At 42.0% G+C, this 24,052-nt stretch overlaps 1 protein-coding gene across 4 annotated transcripts; it reads left to right on the forward strand.

Annotated features, from left to right (window-relative positions):
- Positions 1-981: 981 nt before the first annotated feature.
- Positions 982-23,381, forward strand: TFG (trafficking from ER to golgi regulator). Of its 4 annotated transcripts, none has more exons than XM_077342079.1 (9): positions 982-1,190; positions 6,703-6,820; positions 6,908-7,118; positions 11,815-11,898; positions 12,214-12,360; positions 14,176-14,343; positions 18,935-19,075; positions 20,350-20,442; positions 22,582-23,381. In XM_077342079.1, the coding sequence occupies exons 3-9, from the start codon at positions 6,935-6,937 to the stop codon at positions 22,956-22,958; spliced, it is 1,194 nt and encodes a 397-aa protein (XP_077198194.1). In that variant the 5' UTR covers positions 982-1,190; positions 6,703-6,820; positions 6,908-6,934; the 3' UTR covers positions 22,959-23,381. The 4 variants fall into 4 exon arrangements, with proteins under 4 accessions (XP_077198194.1, XP_077198195.1, XP_077198196.1 ...); XM_077342080.1 differs by having other exon boundaries at positions 14,176-14,253; positions 22,579-23,381; XM_077342078.1 differs by having other exon boundaries at positions 984-1,190; positions 22,579-23,381.
- The last annotated feature ends 671 nt before the right edge of the window (positions 23,382-24,052 follow it).

Below are 24,052 nucleotides of genomic sequence, written 5' to 3' on the forward strand. Positions count from 1 at the left end.
ACTGGGAGGAGTTATCAGGCGGTGTGGGCTATGGTGTCAACAGCATTTGGATGATGCTCAGCTCTCCCAACTAATTCAGAGGATGTTATTGATGTTCTGAACTGGAGCTTGGAGCCTGTAATAATTTGGATGGAAGTGAATAGGTTGAAATATAACTCTGTTTTGCATTAAACTTATTTTATTTATATTGTTTCTGATAATCAGTATACTGAAATCTGCCTTGAGTACTGTGAGGGAGAAAGGTGGCCAGTTAATGCTTTATACAAATTGCTTAACATGGGCAGAACATCCAATAAGAATGCCACAGGATAACTAAACATGATTGTCGTTTAAGGAATACCTGATTTTCTTTTTCAAAAAAACAACAAATACACTTCCTCAGAAGCAAAGTGGAGGCAGCTGGCCAAATAGCGTCGTATTCTTTTTGCACTGCGGTGGCCCAGTGCTTAACAGTGCAAAACACACAGCTACTGTATTGGTTGGTAGGGCTATAATCGCGTGTGATTTTGGCCGATCACAAAAGTAGTAGTACAAAGCTACTTTCCCCTGGGCAAGAACAAAAGCCTCTCCATTAATTGGGAAGGGTTAGAGCACTGACTGACTTCACAGCCACGGCTCTTTGTCGGGGTACTTTCAAGTTTTAATCTCATGCACTAAGAGAGCAGACTTTCGCTCTCGCCCCAACGAACTGATCCCCCCCCCCCCGCAATGTATTCGGAAACCATCAGCCACCAGTAAGCAGGCGGGTTTTCCCTTTCCTTGCAAGAAACCCTTCTCCTAACAAGAATATACATGTTCTGGTGTTGCAAATGGGGAGGGGGGGGGGGGAGAAGAAGAGAAGAATCGCGCACCCGCCACCGAAATTCTGTTTCGAAATCCGCCTCTGTCCGTGGTGCCGAGGCCAGAAAGCGCATGCGCGCCCTCCCGTCTACGCGCGCCTGCGCACCCCAGCTTCTTCCACGGAAGCGCGTCCCAGCGTTCTTCCGGGCAATGGTCCCCGCCGTCCGGTCGTGTAGGGACTGCGCATGCGTCGTGGCCGGCCGATCGCAGCCGCCGGCGCCACCGCCTTGGTCGCTTCCTTTCCCTTTATGCCACGTACGGACGGCGGCCGCAGCAGCAAAGGGGCCCGGCGGTGGCGGAAGAGGGCCGTGAGGCGGGTGCCGCGCCCTTCGTTTCGTGGAAGGCCTGGCGTAAGTGGCAGGGGGGACAGCGGGCCTGCCTTGAATGAGAGGGGCCGCGCTCTCGCCTGGGAAGGGGGAGGAGACCCGGCGAAACGGGTCTAGGCCGCTCCCCTCCCACGCGACGGCCTCCGCTTCCCCCTTGGGGCCCTTGGCCTGGGGAAGTCCTCCCTTTGAGCTTGTCAGCGGCGAAGGCGAGAGGAGTGTCTTGAACGAGGACTGGTCGTGGGCTAGAGCCATTTATCGGTCCCTTCCCAGGAAGAAGTACCACCGAGTTGAGTCATCCTGTGAAAATGGTCGTTGAAAGGGTTAAAGTCATTCTGATGCTCATTCGTGCCAGGCCTGGAGTCTCCGAAAACACTTCTCTGTAGGGTTAAGTTGATGAGGACCATTGAGTCCATAAAGAGTCATAGAGTATGTGACCTTGAAACAGTTCATGGCTCCCAGGGTAGTTAATATACCCGGTGTGAGCTAAATCTCTTTGATAAGTAATTTGGAGGTTTCGTTTTAGTGAGGGTCTTTGGGAGGAATTATCACTATAAGGCATAACTTGCTTGATTCTCTGAGGTTGCCGGAGATATTACCATTGTAAGCTAGAAGTCAAGTATTCCTCCCCGAGATATGAAGAGTGTTGCTGAATAGATGGAAAGACTTCTCTGAGACAATCTCTGTAAGAATCAAAAGAGGTGATTCTGGGAGTTTCATTTCAAGTGGGAATCCTTAGATTGCTGGTGCTCTGGACCCTAATATGGAGTGGGTGTAGTGCTGGGAGGCAGTTTTCACCTCCACCCACACAGTGATCCAGGTCTGTTTTCTCAACATGAAAGGGCCTTGTGGAACTGTTGTTTCTCCTGTTGGAATAAAGAGACAAGTTGTTATGTTAAGTATTGTAAGTTTATTAAAACTGTTCTCTGTAATGTACCAGCATCACAACGAACTGTGAGCTGCAAACTTTTATTGTAACAAAATAAAATAATAAATAAAGGCCCCGTATGCCTAGCCCAAGCAGCAGTTTTGCAGGGGCTTTTTGGATCGGTGCACTCATGGGGAAAGGCTATTTCAAACCTATTTTGTTCTAATATGAATGTCAGACAGAAATTTCAGGAACTGGATTGTGGTTTCAGTTTGACTTTGGGTATCTGAAGCCTTGTTTAAAGGGGATTGGGGGGAAAAACCCTAGGGAGCACTGATAAACTGTACTGTGTATCACCCTCCTGTTATAGATTCAATTATGAGACTTGTTACATTATTAATGTTTTTATCACATTTAAAGATACATGTTAACCTTGAAATGTAGTATTTTATAAGGATGGCTATGAACTGGATTAAAATTACAATATTTTTAGTTCTCCATCTTCTGCTAGACCTTGGATAGTAGTGGTGGTAATAAAAATGTTTCAGTCATTTTTGAAAACGTGGATTAAACAATTTTTAATTTTTTTAACCTTATATTTAGATCCCACCACTTTCCATAGACTCATGGTGGGTTACATAAAAACAGGTTAAAAACCCCAATAAAACCAATCACAAATACCTTAATAGCATAAAAAATAAGTCACAAGAGGCGGCATAATCCCCATTCCTTCCCATCTACTGTCAATCATCACAGGGTGTAGGTTCGTAGAATGGTATAGCGTTGGCCAGAGGAGGGGTCCCAGCTCCATGTTGCAGGCCTTGTGGAACTGAGACAGCTCTTCAGCTCTTCCAGAAACTCATCTCACCTGGTTGGGGTGAAAAAGCCCTGGCCCAGGTCGAGGCCAGGTGTGCTTCTCTGGGGCCAGGAACCACAAGCAGATTTGCATCTTTAGAGCAAAGAACCCTGCAGGGGACATAAGGAGACAAGCGGTCCTTCAGAAAGGCAGGGCCCAAGCCACAGATGGCTTTAAAGGTTAGTACCAAAACCTTGAATCTGATCCAGGCCACAATTGGCAACCAATGCAGCTGCCTCAGCACAGGTTGGATATGGGCCCTCCAAAATGTACCAGTAAGGACCCTAGCAGTTACATTTTGCGCCAGCTGTAATTTCTGGGCCAAAGACAAGGGACGGCCTGCATAGAGCAAGTTACAGAAGTCTAATCTGGAGGTAACTGTTGTGTGGATCACTGTAGCCAGACAGTCTGAGGGCAGATAGGGCACTAGTAGCCTAGCCTGGCGAAGATGGAAGAATGTTGTGTGGGCTGTAGCTGTGAATTGGGCCTCCATTGAAAGAGAGGTATCCAGATTCACACCCAAATTTCTGGCTGAGGGCGTAATGTTGAAGCTGCACCCCAGCCAGAGTGGGTAGACATGCTTCCTGTCAAGCCTCCTTTCTGCCCAGCCACAGGACCTCCATCTTGGTAGGGTTGAGTTTCAACCAACTTTGCTCTAGCCATCCAGCAACCATTTCTAAACATCTGGCTAATGTATCCGGGGGGAGTATGGGTAACTGTCCATGAGGAGGTAGAGTTCGGTGTCATTTGAATATTGGAGACCGCCCAGCCCATAACTCCAAACAAGCTGGGCCAGATATTAAATAATGTGGGGGAAAGTACCACTCCCTGTGGAACTCCACAAGGGAGTTGATAGGGATGCAACTCCTTCCTGACAGCTAGCCTCTGTGTTCAGCTCCGATGAAAGGAGCACAGCCATGGAAGGACTGTCCCTCGAATCCTTGCCCTGGCCCTGTTGAGGTGGTGGGCCAACAACTCATGGTCAACTAAGTTGAACACGGCCAACAGAATGAGTAATACGAGTATGACCGAACCCCACCTCGGTCTTGATCCAGTTGGCACTGGAGATCACCCATCAAGGCGACCAATGCTGTCTCTACCCTGTGGCCAGGATGGAGGCTAAACTAGTATGGCTCGAGCCCCGAAGTTTCATCCAAGTATGCCAGGAGCTGGTCCACCACAGCCTTTTTTCGGCCGTGCATGGCGCATGCTTGATGCGCGGGCGCAGCCCTGATTCCCTCTCCCCCCCTCTCCTGCAGTAAGAAGCTTCCCGGGCCGCAAGCTTGCGGCCTGGGAAGTTTTTTACTGCGGGGGGGGGGCGGGGAGAGGGAACCGCAGCCCGGTGCCATGGCCTTCGTGGCAGCCCGCAGGTTGGGGACCACTGGTATAGACCACTGCCTCTTTTAGCCCTTCTAGGAAGTCCCCAGTAAACAGGGAAAGATTGACAATATCTCCCAGAAGGCCTCCTATCATCTGGTCCCTCGTTTTGAGCAACCTGGATGGACAGGGATCAAGGGGGCAGATGATTGCCCTCACTGACCCCAGCAACTTGTCCATTTCAGGTTCCAAGAGCTGCCGGAAGCCATCAAACTTATCCCCCCGAGGCAGCTAAGGTGCCTGCAATTCCCTAAGGTATCAAGAATGGCAGGAAGATCCCGGTGGAGTGACAAGACTTTATCCGCAAAAAAGCTCACTGATGCCTCACAGCCGAGTTTCAATTTACTAACATTTTGGAGCCCTTCCTTGAGGATAGTCAAGGATCAAATCGAACTACCCTAATTAATTGGGTTATCCAAGAGCTAGCGGATGCAGTAGAGGCAACATAAAACTCATTTATCCGCCCTAACCTCCATCTCACATACCTTCATAAGCATGGGATAAGATGCTCTTGCCACCTCATACTTGCTGTAGCCATCTCACCTCCCTCTTTCTCTCCCTTAGCTCTCCTGTATACCAGGGAGCCAGCTTGAGACGAGGGTGGAGAGAGTGCTGGGGAGTGATCTTGTCAATTGTGGCCGTCAAGCGGGACTACCAGTCCCCCTTCTAGTGCCACCAGTGAGTCACCGGGAGGCATCCATAAGTCTTTGCGAGTGGGCTAAAATACACAATTTGCTTATAAATGAATATATTATTGGAGCCAAAGAATAATCAGCTCAGCTTTGCTTAACTGTGTTCCAAAAAGAAATGTTGCTTGTAGAACAAAATCATACTTTATCTCATCAGTAGTCTAATAAATCCTTCATATCAGTATGCTAATGACATGCAGCTTTGTCATTTATCTGCTTGGTTCCTGCTGGTGCATTGCTGCTCAGTGCAAGTGTGTTTCCTAGCAGCTACAAAGCTCACTTCAGTTTGCTAATTTTTTATTTCGAAAGCCCTGAATAATTTGGCATCTCCATTTTTAACATTGATCTTTCAAATAAGCTATAGGTTTCCACTTGAGTTTATAACCTGTCTTTCATGTTAGAAAAGATTTATACTTATGGAGAAATTCCTGTTGGCTTCTCCAACACTGGAGAAGTCTTTTCTCAGGTGTACTAATTTTTGTCCATAGTTGAAAAGTTTATGAAGTTTCTATCTGATATTCATATTAGAATAAAGTAGTTTTGAAGTAGCTCTTGTTCAGTACAGACACAAATGGTATTAAGTTAGAAGTATGCACTATAGGTTTTTGGGGTGGGATGGTTTAGGAATATAACTTTGGTGAATTTAATCTGTCCCAGTTCTGATGACAAATTTACGTTCTGATGACAAATTTAATTGCAATTAAATATGTACAAACCTGTCTTGTGATGAGCATTACAGGACTATAAATTACTCACAGTTATAAACTACCGCCAATAATTCATGGCATACAATTGTAGCGTGAAGTACAAGTAGACAGAGCCTCTTGTGGCGCAGAGCGGTAAGGCAGCAGACCTGCAGTCTGAAGTTCTGCCCATGAGGCTGGGAGTTCGCTCCCAGCAGCCGGCTCAAGGTTGACTCAGCCCTCCATCCTTCCAAGGTCAGTAAAATGAGTACCCAGCTTGCTGGGGGTAAAGGGTAATGACTGGGGAAGGCACTGGCAAGGCCACCCCGTATTGAGTCTGCCATGAAAACGCTGGAGGGCGTCACCCCAAGGGTCAGACATGACCCGGTGCTTGCACAGGGGATACCTTTACCATTATCTTTAGTACAAGTAGAACTACCCTCCCCTGTTTGGGGCAGTGATGCTCGGTATTCTTGGTGCTTGGGGGGGCAACAGTGGGAAGTTTCTGATCCCTGCTGGTGGACCTCCTGATGGCATTTGGGTTTTGGCAACTGTGACACGGTGTTGAACTAGATGGGTCATTGGTCTGATCCAACATGTCTTTTCTTAGGTTCTTATATTTAATTTTGGTTTACAATTTGGATTAATTTTCTCCTCACTGACACCAGTTATCTTGTATAGCTGCATTAGTACATCATGAATGTCTGGAGTTGGTTTCTAGCTGGGATTTTTTCTTTGCGCTTGTTTCAGAAAAGGGGTGAAGGGAGCAGTGAGCTGCATTCATGTTCATTTTAATTTAATTATAGTTAAACATGCTATCTGAGTGCAACTTGTGGTAGTTGCTTAGACAAACAATTAGTCGTGAGACTATGATGAACTTACTCAAGCATTTTTTAAAAGTGTTCTTCAACGTATTGATTCACTTCAGGAATTATCAGTCATCAAATTGAGTTTCTGTGCATCTGCTTTGCTTGTTGGTAGCTTGAATTAGTACCTTGATTTCGAACATTTATGGTGTTATCAGTATGCCAGAGGTTTTATTAAACTGTCTTATGTCCTGATGCAGGTTGCATGCATTGCTACCGACTGTTCTCACTAATCAACAGTGCATGGCGGACTGCTCATCTCCAGCTGAAAGTGAACGAAAAAATCCTGGCAGTTAATAAATCAGCAATTCAGGAAAGGTAATCATCCTATTTTCTCTGTCTCCTCCAATCTAACCCCTTTAATTAATTTCAGGGGAAATAGTAACAATATATTCTGTTCCTAAGAGCTCTGTGAGAAGGCAAGAGATCACCATGAATGGTCAACTGGATTTGAGTGGCAAGCTTATCATTAAAGCTCAGCTGGGAGATGATATCAGAAGAATTCCCATTCACAATGAGGACATCACCTATGATGAATTAGTTCTGATGATGCAGAGAGTATTCAGAGGGAAACTTCTGAGTAATGATGAAGTTACAATAAAATACAAAGATGAAGGTAGGCTTTTTCCTCCAAACTTGGTGTGGGCTAAGATAAATGTTTGTAGTGTTTTTCAGCTTGTTTTAATATTTATCAGATTTGAGCATGACTCACTCCTTGGTATTTGATTGGGATCAAATCACTGTAGGAAATGGAGGCTTGGCAACATGGAGCAATTCTTGCTTATGTGCTTATTACTCTGCATCTTGTGATTGTGTTGCAGATTTATCTGTGTGATAGTGTTGAACCTCAAAGTGTTGTAGGGTAGTGACAGGCCTGTTGTAAATAATATTTTTGTTATGATGAGGGCACCCTCATTTCCAAGCTTTTTACCTTAGGTGTTCATTCTTATATGGAACATAAGTAACCCTAAGGAGCATCACTGCTCATCTTGCATTTTTCAAAATATAGAGAGCCATGACAAGTTCACATCCTAGGTCCTGTCTCTCACTCACAGCCCCCTTTATTTAATCACCCATCACTTAGACACTGCACAGAGCTTTTGTGGTTGGGGGCTCACTCTGCTTCACTCATGCTCTGCTGTCATTTACTAATATCTTAAAATAGACTGAGATCTTAGCTTGTGTGTGTGTCTGAGGTTGGTTGTCTCAGGGTTGTTTCCCTGAGACAGCCAACCTACATGGTTAAATTAGTTAACTTTTATTTTCCTATCTTACACATTGTTCTTTTCCCCTGTTAGTGTTAAGCTGCTCTTCACAGCTTCACACATCCAGATTCTCTTCTCACTGTACCAGCTACTGATTTCAGCTATCTCTCTCACAGATATTTTGTCAGCTCCCATTGGTTGCTGTTAAGGAGAGATGAAATGTAACCTGTCAGTCACAGAGGTGAAGCAGCTCTCCTGTTTCTGCAATGTAGAGCAGGACATATTTAATGCTTACACCTGTCCCCAGTGAGATCATGTTGGATCCACTTTCCAGAAGTGGCTTCTGTCTGAACAAGGACAAAGTAATTCCGTAGCAGTTGAATGATTTTCTTGAAGTCACTAGTCACCATGAGATTTGGTGAGCTGATTATTTCCATTCCATGACATTGTATCTGAGGAAGTCTGCATGCACATGAAAGCTCATATACCTTGAATAAAACTGCTGGTCTTAAAGATACCACTGGACTCTAAATTAGTTCCTTTATCTCCTGTTTCTGTCCCATACGATATTGCCTTGCTTACAGTTTTTCACCCAAGAAGAACAGGAGTATTTCTCGCTGCCTGGAATTTATGGGAAGTATATGACTTCTGCATATATTAAACACATTCTAAAAATGGTTTAGACTAGAGTGACTACAGTAACAGCTTCCTCTCCAGTGCTAGCTTTCATCAGTATTATTCTGTATGGTTTTGGTCTGCAATTTTTTGCATTGGTCAGCTAAATCTTGATTCTAGCAGGTCCTACTTGATCATTCTTTTTCTTAGCTCTGTCCTGTTTTTTAAAGTTATCTTTTACTGTAAACTTCCATCCTTTCATACTAGGGGCCCATCTCTACTTCCTTGCCTACTACTTACTTCTCTGCACTTGCAGTATTTTGTAGGGGCTCTGCCTCTGTGTGCACCACCTGGCCTACCTCTTCAAACGCCTTAGGAAGACATAGCCTGTTCTGAAGGCTGTTCTATTGTGCTCCTTTAGCCTTCTTTTACCTTTTGCCTTTTGTATTTCACTTGTTTGATTCTTCACTGCCATTTTTCCATCTGAGTCATGCTTATGCTTGCTGGGGGATGGGTTGGTAAAGATTGTTATAGATGCTAATTATTGTAGCCTGCCTCTGATATGCCCACATGAACAAGGAATGCTTGTTGGGAAAGTGATATGGTGCTTTCCTGGCTGTGGTGTCATATTCTGGAACTTTATATCCAGGATATACTCACCTTGCTCTGTTGCCTTTGCATAAAGGCTATTTTGCTTTAGAGAGGATTTTATTATGGGAATTGATTCCCCAGAAAAAGGCTCTTTGTTGCATGTATAGAATCATAGAGTTGGAAGGGACCTCCAGGGCCATCTAGTTCAACCACCTGCAGGAACTCACAACTACTTGCTCACTCACATGCCCAAGTGATCTCTAGAATCCAGCCTGCCCTGGAGGAAATTCACCTACCATCCCACAGCAGCAAGTAGCAATTCCCTGGGTATGCAAGGAAGGGCCACAAGAGACAAACACTGGCACATCCCTTACTGCCCACCCACTCACAATCTGTCTAAATTCATAAAATCAGCATTTCTGTTAGATGACTATGTAGGACATTCACAACCCTATCGCTCATCCACTGTAACTGAACACAGTACTCCAATTGAGGTCTAACCAGAGTGGAGTAAAGTGGTAAAATCACCTGGCATGATCTGGAGACTACTTCTTTTAATACAGCCCCAAATCCCATTTGCCTTTTTAGCCACTGAGTCATACTACTGTCAGGAATCAGGCAGAAGTCACCCCAGTAGAGTCTCTTGAACAAGTAACTCCCTGAGACCACTATTGTAGTGAAATCCAAAAGGAAGCTTTATTCAGAAGACTAATACAGAAAGGCATCAACAGGAAAAGTTCGATGAACAAACTCTTGGCAGAGACAAAGAATCAATGGGCCCCCAATAGGGGTTCTTATACCTTGGGTTGCATAAGGGAGGGGGGGGGATGAGGGATTCACAAGGCAGGAAAATACAATAGTTCTCAAGAGAGCCATCTGGCTCCTACTTTGATCTAAAGAGTTACAAATGTTGAGACTCCACAGTGCCTAGCAAGGTCAGGAAGCGATCAGGGGTTCTGGTGGAGCGATGCTTTGGAATGCAAAGGGAGGGAAGGAGCCAACAGGCAATTTATGGTTTTATGCCCAACAGCCCGGGAGTCTCCAGGAGAACCTAGGTGAAAAGCGGTTCAGGAACCGGGGTTCATGACAGCTACTGACCCATGTTCAGTGTATAGTCTACTAAGACCCCAGATCCTTTTCACATTTACTACTGCCAAGACAGGTCTCACCCATCCTATAGTGATGCATTTGATTTTTCCTACCTAAATGCAGAACTTTACATGTTTCACTATTGAAATTAATTATAGGCCAGTTTACCAGTCTGTGAATGTCATCCTGTATCTTGATTCAGTCTTCTAGTGTGTTTCCTACCCCTCTCAGTTTAGTATCATCTGCAAATTTAATAAGCACCCCCTCTATTCCTTCATCTAAATTTATGAATATGTTGAACAACACAGGGCCCAGGACAGATTCCTGAGGCACTCCACTTGTCACTCCTTTCCAAGAAGATGACGAATCATTTACAAGCATCCTTTGGGTGTGATCTGTCACCCAGTTCTCGATCCACCTAACAGTAATAGGATCCATACCACATTTTACCAACTTGCCGATAATATCATGCAGAATCTTATCAAAAGCCTTACTGAAATCAAGGTAAACAACGTATGCAGTATACCCATGATCTATCAAGGTAGCAACTTTTTCAAAAAAAGAGATAAGGTTAGTCTGACATTACTTTGTTCTTGAGAAAGCCATGCTGACTCTTAGTAATTAGAGCCATCTGCTCTAGCTGGTCAAGGACTGTCTGTCTGACAATTTGTTCTAAAATTTTGCTAACTGTAGACGTCAAGCTAATGGGCCGGTAGTTACCTGGATCCTCCTTTTTCCCCTTCTTGAAGATGGAGTCAACATTTGCCCGCCTCTAATCTTCTGGCATTTCAACTGTTCTCTAAGAATTGTCAAAAATAATGGAAAAGAGGCTCAGAAATTACACCTGCAAGTTCTTTTAGTACCTTTGGATGCAGTTCATCTGGGCCAGAGGATTTGGTTTCATTTAAAGAAATAGGTGTTTATAGACTACCCCTACAATGATCCTAAGACACAGTTCGCATCCCTCATCACATGAAATGATTTTGCCATGTTGAACACGATTCCCATTGCAAGAGAAGATTGAGTAGAAGTAGAAATTAAGCAATTCAGCCCTATCTTCATCAGTTGTTACAGTATCACTTTCTGATCCCCACAATGGTCCTGCCATGTTCCTATTCTTTTTCTTACTTTGAATATAACTAAAGAATCCTTTGTTTATAGCATTTCTTGCTAGCCTAAGCTCATACTGAGCGTTAAGCTTTTCTAACACTCTCCGAACAAGCTAACACTCTCCTAAAACATAGCTTTTCTAATACTCTCCTAAACGTTCTGGTTGTATTTTATTGCTGTTTTTATGGTTGTTTGTGGTTTAGCAGCTGCTAATTTAATCTTAAGCCTTTTAGATGTAAATATTTTACTTTCCATCTTGTGTCCTTAATGTGCCGCCAGTACACTTTTGGTAGAAACGTGGATTGAAAATCTTCAAAATACAATTTTTCCCCTATGTACTTAATCCCTATAAAAACAGGAGTGAGTTGTGTGTTAAAAATTAATACCACTAACTGTAGTTTGGGTGCCTTTATTACTTGAAATGTGCATGTGACTCTTGTGACTAGCAGTTTTCTGGTTTCAGTTTTGACTTATGGTAAATTATTGTACAAATTTATTGGACAAAACAAATTATTGACTATTTCTCTTGCTGCTAGTTCTTTTCCTCTCCTTTACCTTTCCTTTGTCCTTTTTAGATTGGCTTCAGGATTTTGTTTTGTGAACTAGTTCCAAACTGAATTTAAAATGACTTGTTATATTTTTAAAAAGGGTTTCCTTTGTCAAATGCATTAGATCTGATTCTTAATTCTTTTTAATTAACAGATGGAGACCTTATAACTATTTTTGATAGCTCAGATCTTTCCTTTGCCATTCAGTGCAGTAGAATACTGAAGCTGACCTTGTTTGGTAAGTAGGAATACCTTTGAAGTTATTTGAGTATTCTTATTCTAGAAAAATACATCAGAGACTCTTCTTCCTCTTCATACTCCTTAGTAGTAATTTTTCATTTACAGTCCTGTGGCAATTCAGGAAAAACAATCTTTTTCCTTCCTCCTAATGTATTAAATTTTAATGGGCCTAATTGTGAACTAGATGGAGAATTGATTAGATTAAGGTTCTATAATCTGTGAGATACTTCCATTTAAGTTCTTTCTTTAAGGACAGTGTCTTCTGAAATCAGTTCATGTGCCAGAAAAGCTCATTGAGTTATACATTTCACAGTTAATGGGCAGCCAAGGCCTCTAGAATCCAATCAGGTGAAATACCTCCGCCGAGAACTGATAGAACTTCGCAACAAAGTGAACCGTTTATTGGACTGCTTAGAGCCACCTGCTGAGCCGGGACTTTCTACCAGCCTCCCTGAAAATGGTAAGTTGTTGACAACTGGTATTACCAAAGAATCACAGTAGATTTTGCTACTCATTATGTCCTTGCATGTGAAACCATCTGTATTCCCAGGCATCCTTTTTGTAATTTGCTGGCAGCCAGAGAGTTTTTAAGGCTGTAGCATTGATTTTCTTTATAAATGTCTAAATGAGTCTGAGTAAAAATCTAAACTGCTTGGGATTCAGTTAGAAACAAGGAGTCCTGTATGAAATATAAGGAGAACATTTCTTTAAGTGCTCTTAAAATTTTCTTTATATTCTTTAGTGTTGGTTCCTGTGGTATGTTGGGATGAATTAATCTGTTTCACTGATACATGCTTTATTTAATGTTAATTATGGTAATGATAGGACATTTTGGTGGTCATTCATCAGGTTGCCATAAGTCAGAAGCAACTACACAGGACATCAGACACAGACATACACACACCTTAATTAAACACATCTCCCTCCCTCCCCTCAATATTATATTTGAGAAGAGATTGGGCTTAGTTTTTTTCTGTCCCCTGACTGTGAGGAGAGTAGGTGTCATCCTGGAGATCTTGAATGAATGCTGGGAAGAGTGAACCTGATATGAAGTCCTATGTGTGCTGTGCATATTTGATAGGGGCTTAACTGTCCATGTAGTTAATCAATCCAACAAACTGCTTGAGGAGTTTCTCAGGTGTTTACTCAAATGGTAAGTGTGAAATCTTGGAACCACACATGGCTATCTAGCTGGTGCAGTAGTATGTATGATTTACAGAGCACTTCAGTTTTTTCTATTTTCTCCAGCTGGTTGAGATCCAAAAAGTGTTATTAATTTTAATGCCCACTTAACAGCTTTATTTAGGAGGGAGTTCATTTATTTTGAAAGCTTGAGGGCCAACATATAATGGCATGTATTGCACTATTCTTCTCAGCACAGCTGGGAATCTTTCTCCAGTTTAAGTGGTGGTTTTTGCTGGAGGGGAAGGCTTCAAAATGTGTTGAGTGGGAAGGTGGGACTTGTTCCAAATTTCATATATCTGCCAGAGCTGTTGTTTCCTTCATGGGTTTGTGCAGCATCAGTATGCTTCATCTAGCCAGTTTCAGGTTTATGTTCAAGGCCGGCTATTTTATGCTTCCGTCTTTTAACTTTTGTCTAAAGTAAGCCTAGAATTGGCATTGGATGCTAAAGTCCTCTGTAGGTCTTTTTGCCCTAAATGAGAACTTTCTGTACAAGACATCAGAATCTAATTTGAATAAAATAATCATTGAATTTTTAATAAAGCTTATAGGGAAGACTTCAGTAGCCTTTTGGTTATTCCTCTTTGAAAATGACCTGGCTAGAACTGTTTCTTGGCACATCTCATACCCCTTCCAATGTTCTATCCAAGATGAGAACAAATGCAGTCATTCTAGGTCTTAGTCACCATGACAGATGTCTTCTTGTCTTTGCTCTGTCATCTTGTATGTAATTTCTACACAGTGCAATGGGAGAAACAGGTAGAATCCTAGAGTTGGAAGGGGCCATTTAGTCCAACCCCCAGCTCAGTGCTTGTGTCTTAAATTAGTTCCGTTTATTGCTGCTCCCTGCAAAGTAATCTGACCTTTTGTAGGCCTGAGCAACGCAAACCCGATATGTCACAGCTGTTCATTTGTCTGGAACTGTTGAACCAAAATGAAATCAGCTAAACAGTTTTAAAAACAATCCAACCTTTCAATGGCAAAATATGTGATGTGGCCCTTGATGGAGCCTACAATTTTGTGGTGGCCCCTGAAAAAAAAACTGTTACATGAGTAAGACTGAAGCATCTAAACTTTTCTTTGTGTTTTGTAGAAGTTGCAGATGGGAGGGAAGACAAGCTTGCTACCACTGACTCTACTGTCAAGCCATCTACTCAAGTTATAGCAGCAAGTATGTCTGCTTTTGATCCATTAAAAAATCAAGATGAAATCAACAAAAATGTCATGTCAGCATTTGGGCTGACAGATGATCAGGTGTCTGGTAAGAATATATATTTTATTGAAAACCTTGTTGAAATTTGATCTTTACAGAATCATGGATCATGAGGATCTGATCAAGTGAATGAGAGACACTGGAGAGGAGTACAGGAATTTTGTTTCTTACATCACAATATGTGTACTAATTAAGTAACGCTACCTTGCTATACTAATGATAATGTTTTTCGGAATTCTGAAAGCAAAATACTGTCAGCCAATAACTTTCTGACATCATCAAACCTGATAATAATATGAAGACCGCATGTGATCAAGACTGAATAGAATAATGTATGTGGCTATCCTGAGTAGTATAGCATTTCTGCAGCCTTGTCAATCACACAACTCTCTATGGTAATGGCAACTGCTTGAGGCTAGTTTTCACTGAACCCCAGAATTGACTGCTTTAGAAGATATTCACAGGATACAAAGAGTTGGCCTTTGTACGCTGCTTTTCACTAACCAAAGGAGTCTCAAGGTGGCCTACAATTGCCTTATTTTTTTCTATGAACATCAAGCTTCCCACATCATAAAGTAATACTGGCTTACTTTATGTAACTATTGCAAAGATAGCTGAGATACTGCACAGGAAACATTTTGAGCACTTAAGGGGAAAGTTATGTACAAAAACAAATAAATGAAAAATCTCCATGTATGTAATTTTGGATTTGGAAATTGCCTGTATCCTGTATCTCCAGATTAGAAGCTGCCCCTCTGAACCACTATACAAAGCTGGCATGCATTCTGTATTTCAGCTTGCATATTGTGTGTTTCTTAGTTGATATGGCACTAGATCATCGCTATTGATTTAATCACATGTACAGAGGAATGCTGCTGATCATCCGGTATTTATTACTTGTTGAAAAAAATACGCTGTTTTCCCATTATTTTACATATTAAAGGCAGCTATAAAATAATTTGAAATGATATAAAATGTCAACAACTTAGAAAGACAACAAATTATTTAGAAAACTACTAAGAACAGATTGGTTGGATAGAAGCTTGCTTATTAAATGATTGAACTAGCTGAATGTATAAGGAAGGGATTCCATAACTAGGGCACCATCATGGAGAAGCCTGTATCTTTACTCTGTGCTACCTAACTTCAGAAAGTAGAGACATCCAAATCAGATGCTCCATCTTGGTATATAGACATGTTTACATAGAAAAGGGTTATTCCATAGGTACTATCGTTCCAGATCATTTAGAATTTCATAGAGAAAAAAATTGACTGTTGGAAATAATGGATTTGTCCTCAACTTTATAATGCACCACACCATAGATAAACATATTTAACTTTGAGTATATTTTGAGATTATAATCCTTTTGTTGGAGCCTAGTACAGATCAGTAATAACTCAGAAGCCAGGAGGTAGTTTCTAAATACAGTATTTTTAGTTTTTTAAATCTCTTAAGTCCTGATTCAGGATTAGCAGTATCTGGCTAGGGGATTCCCTGTTACATGAAATGGCAGGAAACTTATAAGTACATAGGTCATTCAGAAACACAGAAGGAATGACATGTACCTCAGCTGTGACCTGACAGTTGACATATAAATGTAAACTGTTGAGAAAGATAACTTAGTTCTAGCTTCTTGTTAAAGTGTCGTCTTTCCAACATGTTTCACAGAACAAAATAAGATGACCATCTTTGTAGAAGAGCAAATCATTGTATTTAACAGTTTACACTGATGGATGCAGTATCTCAAGGGGAAAATGTAGTTCTAGCCACAGTTATTCTACACTTGTTTCCTGAATGCCATTTGAGCCCTGCAAAAGGCAAAACGTGTGTTACAGCCATCTGTATGGATCATAGTTCTATGAGCATTGAAAATAGATTTAGTAATTAGGGGAAACAGTCAGAAGGCTGCTTCACCACACTGCCAACTGTTGGCATGGTTTGAATTTGGGTTGTGGAAATTCCACCCTCAAATTATGTTTATTCTTGTGGGCTTTCTTCTCTGTGGCTCTATATAATGATGGCTTCTGTAGAAGTGCTGAAGGTCAGGGATAAAAAATGGAAACATTATACAGATACAACAGAAACTTTAAAAGGTGCTCTGGTGGAGGTAGGCAGAGAATGTGAGTTGTTCATGGTGCAAGCTAACATCCCTGTGACAGCTCAACATACATTTTTTAAAACTTTTGTTTGCACTGCTGGAAACCCAACTACTCCTCCAAAATTATTTGGATCAGAGACTGGATTTATTATTTTCCTTGAATAAGCACATCCTGTACAATGACAGGTTTTGCAACATTAAATTTCCTTAAAAGTCAGTGAGTTCCCTTCTATAAACAGGAGTTTGTAGAAATGACTCCACCTTCCCATTCTCCCACGTAGACTCCCAAGTGTTCCCCCAATGTTTTTTCTGAGGGGCAGTGACCCAGTTACAATAAGGAGGTAAAACTATTCTCCTTTGCTCTTCTGCAGATTTTCACTCCCATAAGAGCAAGGAAGGAATGGCAGTTTTGTCCAGTTTCCCTGTCCTTATTGCAGCCATCTGATCTGTGATAGCCCAGGGCCTGGTCTGGGCATTTTAGGATCGTGTGCCTAGTGTGCAGTACCCAAATAGAGTGACCACTGGACTGGAAAACCTTTTATAATTTTATTCAACTGCAGAAGAACAAAATGACACAAGGGGGTTGTCCCAGAAAAGCCTGTGTGTAGAACAAAGGATTGCATGAGACTATATAATCTTTAACCGCTCCTCGTTGATGTCGTTTACTTGGATTTTAGTAAAGCTTTTGACAAGGTTCCCCATGATGTTCTGATGGATAAGTTGAAGGACTGCAATCTGGATTTTCAGATAGTTAGGTGGATAGGGAATTGGTTAGAGAACCGCACTCAAAGAGTTGTTGTCAATGGTGTTTCATCAGACTGGAGAGAGGTGAGTAGCAGGGTACCTCAGGGCTCGGTGCTCGGCCCGGTACTTTTTAACATATTTATTAATGATCTAGATGAGGGGGTGGAGGGACTACTCATCAAGTTTGCAGATGACACCAAATTGGAAGGACTGGCAAATACTCCGGAAGATAGAGACAGAGTTCAACGAGATCTGAACACAATGGAAAAATGGGCAAATGAGAACAAGATGCAATTTAATAAAGATAAGTGTAAAGTTCTGCATCTGGGTCAGAAAAATGAAAAGCATGCCTACTGGATGGGGGATACGCTTCTAGGTAGCACTGTGTGTGAACGAGACCTTGGGGTACTTGTGGACTGTAAACTAAACATGAGCAGGCAGTGTGATGCAGCGGTAAAAAAGGCAAATGCCATTTTGGGCTGTATCAACAGGGGCATCACATCAAAATCACAAGATGTCATAGTCCCATTGTATACGGCACTGGTCAGACCACACCTGGAGTACTGTGTGCAGTTCTGGAGGCCTCACTTCAAGAAGGACATCGATAAAATTGAAAGGGTACAGAGGAGAGCGACGAAGATGATCTGGGGCCAAGGGACCAAGCCCTATGAAGATAGGTTGAGGGACTTGGGAATGTTCAGCCTGGAGAAAAGGAGGTTGAGAGGGGACATGATAGCCCTCTTTAAGTATTTGAAAGGTTGTCACTTGGACGAGGGCAGGATGCTGTTTTTGCTGGCTGCAAAGAAGAGGACACGCAGTAATGGGTTTAAACCTCAAGTACAGCGATATAGGCTAGATATCAGGAAAAAGTTTTTCACAGTCAGAGTAGTTCAGCAGTGGAATAGGCTGCCTAAGGAGGTGGTGAGCTCCCCCTCACTGGAAGTCTTCAAGCAAAGGTTGGATAAACACTTTTCTTGGATGCTTTAGGATGCTTAGGGCTAGTCCTGCGTTGAGCAGGGGGTTGGACTAGATGGCCTGTATGGCCCCTTCCAACTCTATGATTCGTGGAGTGGATAAAATAAAAGAGTAAGGGCTCCGTCGGTGGGCCCTGTCCGGGATGAGGAAGGGTGCCGATAAGTGAAACTTTAGGGGAAAGTGTGGAAGATTAGCTTTTTAAAATATCTGTATTCAGGGGTTATGATTCTGCCTGTAGTCATGTAACACAGTAGGAACTCCAATGTCCTTGAAGTATTGTAGGTTTCTTTGGTTACAATAGATGCTAAATTGAACCACTGTGATTGTGCAGTTTTCATTACCCGGTTATTTTAATCAGGTTATCTTTTAAATGACAAAGTAAACAGCATTGAATACGTGTCAAGTGTGTACATTAAAATTGGCTGTAATTGGATCACAGTCCGACACAATTTTAATATTTAGTTTGAATGTCAGGCACCATTCTTGTTGTCATGAATGTCGTGCAGTCCTTTGTGTTAATTGGCAAGGCTATAGTCCAGCTATGCACTAAATGAAGATTGTGCTTCTGCAATGGTTGTTTCAGTACATTTTGAGACAGATGTCCATTTTCCGATTTCTTCTTGTGGTTAAGCTAGCTAGCATCTAAACAGCAAACGATAAACTTTTTCCCCATCAGGGTCAGACGCTGATCTTACAATAAAATGCACAGATCCAGGACCATAAGAAATCACGTTCCAGCTTCAGGAATGAGACTTTATTAGAGTTCTACTTCTGTACTGATTTTTAGAATGCTTGAAAAGAATGTTCTTTCTCTTTCCCAGGACCACCCAGTGCCCCTGTAGATGAACGTGCAGGAACTCCTGATAGCATTGCTTCTTCATCCTCTGCACCTCATCCACCTGGTGTTCAACCACAGCAGCCATCATATGGAGGAGCTCAGCCGCAAACTGGTCAGATGGAAGGTGAGCAATCAGTGCACCCTGTTTAACCTACTTTGTATGTGTCTCACCCATATTTTCTGGTAGGTGACCTTGAGTTCTCCCCTTCAGCTTCAAATCTCTCATCAATCTTGACTTTCCTCAGCCATTAGCTTCACCCTGTTAATTTTCATTCCCTACAATAACCAACCTTCCATATGTGTAACTGTGTGTGATAAATTCATCTGTTGCTTATCTTCCTTCCTTCCCTTCCCTTCTTGTTTTCCCCAGTGTTGAAACCTATATTGAAAGCTCCTTGGGGGCAGGGACTGTCTGTGTTTTTAAATGTCACTTTGTAAGGTGCCATGAGAATTCAGTGCTGTCTGAATGATGGTAATACAAAAAGTCTCCCTGGGCAACTTTAGTGCAGTAGGTGCTGAATAAACAAGGACACATGCTTTGTAGCTCATTTCATGTTTATAAGAGCCCAAGTTTTAAAACACTAGATGGTGCTATAGTGTTGAGAATCACAAGCAAGACTGCAGTTCCATAAAAAAGAAAGCTGTTTTGCAATATCATATTACAACTATTTATATGAATTACTGTGATGGGAGCAAAGCATGTTGCACTTAGCAATGCTACCAGATTGTTCATTGGAGCATCAAAAGTACGTGCCATTAAACAGATGTTCTAGAATAATCAAATCCAGCTAAAGACCTATGTGTGTGTACATACAGAACTTTGTTTTTCAGAACAATTTTCCAGAGTAAATGCCAAAGTAAAGCTATAAAGTGCAAATCTGTGCCTCAATTTTATAAGAAGTGTACAGTTCAGAGACAATATTCTGTGTGCCTGAAGGGCTTTCAAAATGAATGATCAACGGTACGTAGAAGGAGAGTGACTGACACAGTAAAAAGGACATCTTTTCTTTAGATTTCCATCCAGGGGAAATCTTTTCAACCCCAGATTCTCTTAGTTCATATGCCCATTCAATTGATAAGCCAGTATCCAACAGCCTAAAATCTTCCCTCTTTTTTCTTTTCCTTTCCCCCACCAATTTGGCTACTGACAAGCCACTGTACTTCTCCCAGACACATTCATAGGATAAACCAATGAGAGTGAAAATCAATATCTGCTGCATCTGTCAAACAGCTGTCTGTGAGAAATATTTAACTTTCTCTAGTTTGTCTGTGTATGTGTGTCTGGGTTTTTATTGTCAGTTTGTTTCAACCATAACTTGAGGAGAACTGCTCATGAGGCAGGTAAGGGTGAGGTGCTAATTCTTTTAAAAATTAAAGTTTTTAAATTTAAATTGGTAGGCCAGATATATCAACAGTATCCACAACAGGCTGGATATCCTGCTCAGCAGCCCCCAGCTCAGCCTCAGCAACAATACGGTATGCAGTATCCAGGTAAGCAGGTGGTAGGTACTTGCTGTGAGGCCCGTGTGGTTGCCTAGCTGCTGCTTAAGGATGTGGCCCTTGCTCCCTTGTAACTTTCTTTCCCACAGTAGAGGCATCAAGCCTCACTGATTGCTCAGTGCTGCTCTGGCATTTATGGCGACTGCTCAAGAGACCGCAAAGCTTTCCCCCCCCCAGTCCTTTGACACCCAACATCAAGGTGCCTTTCTGACTTAGAAGCAGCTGCAGGGGAGCCCCTTTTCACTGGGGCCATCCCCTGTGGATGCGGACCATGTTTGAGTGCTGCAGCCATGTAGGTGGAAAACGATTAGGTGGGTCTCTTGAGCATGATTGATATACCTTTGCATCAGTCATGCAGTGACCACTGAGGTTGCATCGTTCAGCCATAATTGCCTGGGAACATGGCTTCTTTGTCCGTAGAGGGTGCCTTGTTAAACATGGGTATTACACATTTCACATAAATTTCACAGCCATTCAGTCCTGTCAGTTCTTGGAGGGGATTCTGCTCAAAAGAGTATATTTGGGATGGACCAATAGAATGCATTGTTACAAAGCTAGTTGCTTTTTTCCCCTTTCTTGTTAACATGAGGGTCAGCAAAGGAAATTGTCTGTTCTAAGTTTTGTTCACTGTCCCCTTCATTGGCCTCTAAAAATCATCTGGAACTCCTCAGCTACAGTGAAACTACTCAAATACTCTCTTAAACTGCTAAATGAGTTGGGTGAACTGTCGAAGTTTGATTCCCCCCCCCCTTCGGAACCTTCCATTGTGTTTACATTTGGCTTGAACACTGAATTATTGTAGTCATTAATATAAACATGGGTGTAGATTTATGTCCTTACCCAAACATCTTTTGAGGCCTAACCTCTCACAAAAGCAAAGTAATATAACTGCTGCATTTGCTAACGGAAGGAACTAACTTTATGAAAGTCTTCATATGCCCTCAGTAGGAATCAAAGGCCCCTGCTTTGTTGATAACAGAGCAGGCTGGGCTTCTTTCTATCCCCACTTGTTGGGTGTCCTAAGTATGGGTCTTTCTAGCCACACAGACGAGAGCTGCAAGTTTGGTGCTTCTTTTTTAGAAAGGTTTGATTCCATAGTAAATTTTGAGCCCAAGTGCCAGGTGAGTTCAAAATTTACTGCAATGCATTCTTGAGTCCTGTCTTTCTGTATTCAGGGTTGTGCCTTTTTAATAATTGTTATGTATCTGGTGTTTAATGCTAACAGGATTCCAGTCAATGGAGAGGTTTCATTGCAAGTAGCTGCAGGTGTGTTTCGTGCTAGAGATAAATGGAGATATCAATTTGTAGAGGATTTATTTTATATCATCAGTCTTCCTTTGAAACCAGTTTTAATACATCAGACTTAATAGCAGCCTAGTGCTTTTGTCAACCTCTTTTCACCTTTGCAAACTGTTTCTGACAAGGATCCCTCGTTCATATCAAAACACAATTAGCAAATTTGTTGTTTCAGACGCTGAGAAAGCAAAGCATGAATGTGTTAATTTGTAATTCTATCATGCACATATATTCAGTGAAGACATTTATAAAATATTAAAAACCCATCTTTAGTCTGCTAATTTAATTCAAATAACGGAAGTCTTCATTCATGTAGTATTTAAAGAAAACTAGATATTAAAATCAGTCCCATCCCCTGTTCCCCCCACCTTGCTTTCTAGTTTTCCTTTGGAAATAGTTCACATGTACATGGAAGTAATTTAATTTGTTGATCACTGGTTTCTTACCATGTGAATTTGTCGCTGATAATCTTTGTATTTAACCTGTTGTCAAATTGATGTCAAAACCTGCCTGAGGCGATTAATCTGTGATTGCTCATTCATAGCAGCAAATCAGCACTCGATGCTGTAAATCTTGTGTGAATCAGCCTTTAGTACACAGCTGTTTGAGAATGCTCCGAACTCTTACAGACCCAAACCAATTTTGTGTATAGTCAATGTGCAAAACTTGCAATTGGTGATGGGTGTTTCCCAGCTGCACATAATGTATTCTTCTTAGCTTTTGCCAAGAGCATTTGTCTGTATGAACATAGTCATATTACATTCTGTACAAAAGCAGTTTGCTCTGTCTCCATGTCACCTAATTGTCTGGCTATTCGTTTCAATTTCTCAGCAGGCTACAGCCAACAGACTGCTCCTCAACAAGCACAGCAGTTCCAAGGATACAATCAGCAAACATCGCAGGCTCCAGCTCCAGGCTTTCCTGGCCAGGCTCAGCAGCTGCCGGCTCAGCCTCCCCAACAGTACCAGGCAAGCTCCTATCCTCCACAGAACTACACCACACAAGCTTCCCAGTCTGCCAATTACAGTGTGCCCCCAGCTTCTCAGCCTGGAATGGCTCCAAGCCAGCCAGGTGCCTATCAACCAAGACCAGGCTTCACCCCACCACCTGGAACTACCATGACACCCCCACCTAGTGGTCCTAATCCGTATGCACGCAACCGTCCTCCCTTTGGCCAGGCCTATACCCAGCCCGGTCCTGGCTATCGATAAGGAAGTTGAAAGGCCCCAGGTAAATCCAAGCAGCTGCTGATGTCGTTCCATCCATACAGACTCCCAAGATTCTTTTAATTGGTACTGAAATATGAAAAATAAATGAAAAGCAGAATATTCTTTGGCATCACTATTGCTGCTTAATTTGTTGGAATAAATGACCAAATGAATCTTGTTTCCTGCTTTAAATTGTATTGGCTTTCTAGTTTAATACTGGTTCTTTTGGAAACACTACCTAAATGTTTGTAAAGTAATGACATTCTAGCTTGCCACATCGAACTGCTGGGTGAAAACCTAGCTGACCTTTTTGGCTTGTTTTTACTAAAACAATGATGTACTAAATTAGGGCCACTTGTTAAAAATAGATATAATGTATAAATTGTAACATGCACACTGATATTGAATAAAATATTCAAACCATCATTTGATTGTTTCGTTGCTGAATAGTATGTTCACATTACTTACACATGAGGGTAAGTCAAAAAGTATTGCTACTAAGGTTCCACTTCATACAGGCAGCAGTATATTCAAAACAAAATATGTTTAAATATGTCTCTGCAGTAGGTGGATAGCTGCAGACAGGTTTTTTCAGTAGTACACTTGTCTTGGTGTTAGTTAGGTTGCCTGAAAACAGTTGAAAACTGCATTGGGGAGAAAAACTAGGAAAGTTATGCCAAGGAATTTCCATCATGGCAGCGTACCAGCTCATTCTATGTGGGTAGCAAAGGTGGTACTATGAAAATTTCATTGGGAAACCTTACCCCATCCATTCTACAGCCTACATCTTGACCCATCAGATTTCTTTGTGTTCCCAAAGCACAAAGAATATTAAAAGGAACATGATTTGAGTCCCTGAAGGATGCCCAAACTGCTGTTTTGATGTGGTGTAAATCAAAGAGTACCGAACTCTTTGAGGAAGTGTTAGAGATGGAAACACTGTCTTCAGAATTAGGTGTCCAGAAACCATAGATTCACATTTTTATATTTTTGTTCAATAAAAGTTTCAATGATTTTCAAGTAATACCTTGTACATATGTGTCTGGTGCTGATTTGCATAGCCCTATCTTTTTGGCAGGCAATGCATGTGCATAAAA

This window comes from Paroedura picta, chromosome 6 (genome assembly GCF_049243985.1).
Source record: "Paroedura picta isolate Pp20150507F chromosome 6, Ppicta_v3.0, whole genome shotgun sequence".
NCBI classification, from domain to species: domain Eukaryota; kingdom Metazoa; phylum Chordata; class Lepidosauria; order Squamata; family Gekkonidae; genus Paroedura; species Paroedura picta.

Excerpts from the sequence above, each read along its gene's own strand:
- TFG (XM_077342078.1), top strand. The coding sequence starts at position 6,935 with ATGAATGGTCAACTGGATTTGAGTGGCAAGCTTATCATTAAAGCTCAG. Across the intron at positions 7,119-11,814 it reads AATAAAATACAAAGATGAAG|ATGGAGACCTTATAACTATT; the intron begins GTAGGCTTTTTC and ends TTTAATTAACAG. Across the intron at positions 20,443-22,578 it reads ATACGGTATGCAGTATCCAG|CAGGCTACAGCCAACAGACT; the intron begins GTAAGCAGGTGG and ends TCAATTTCTCAG.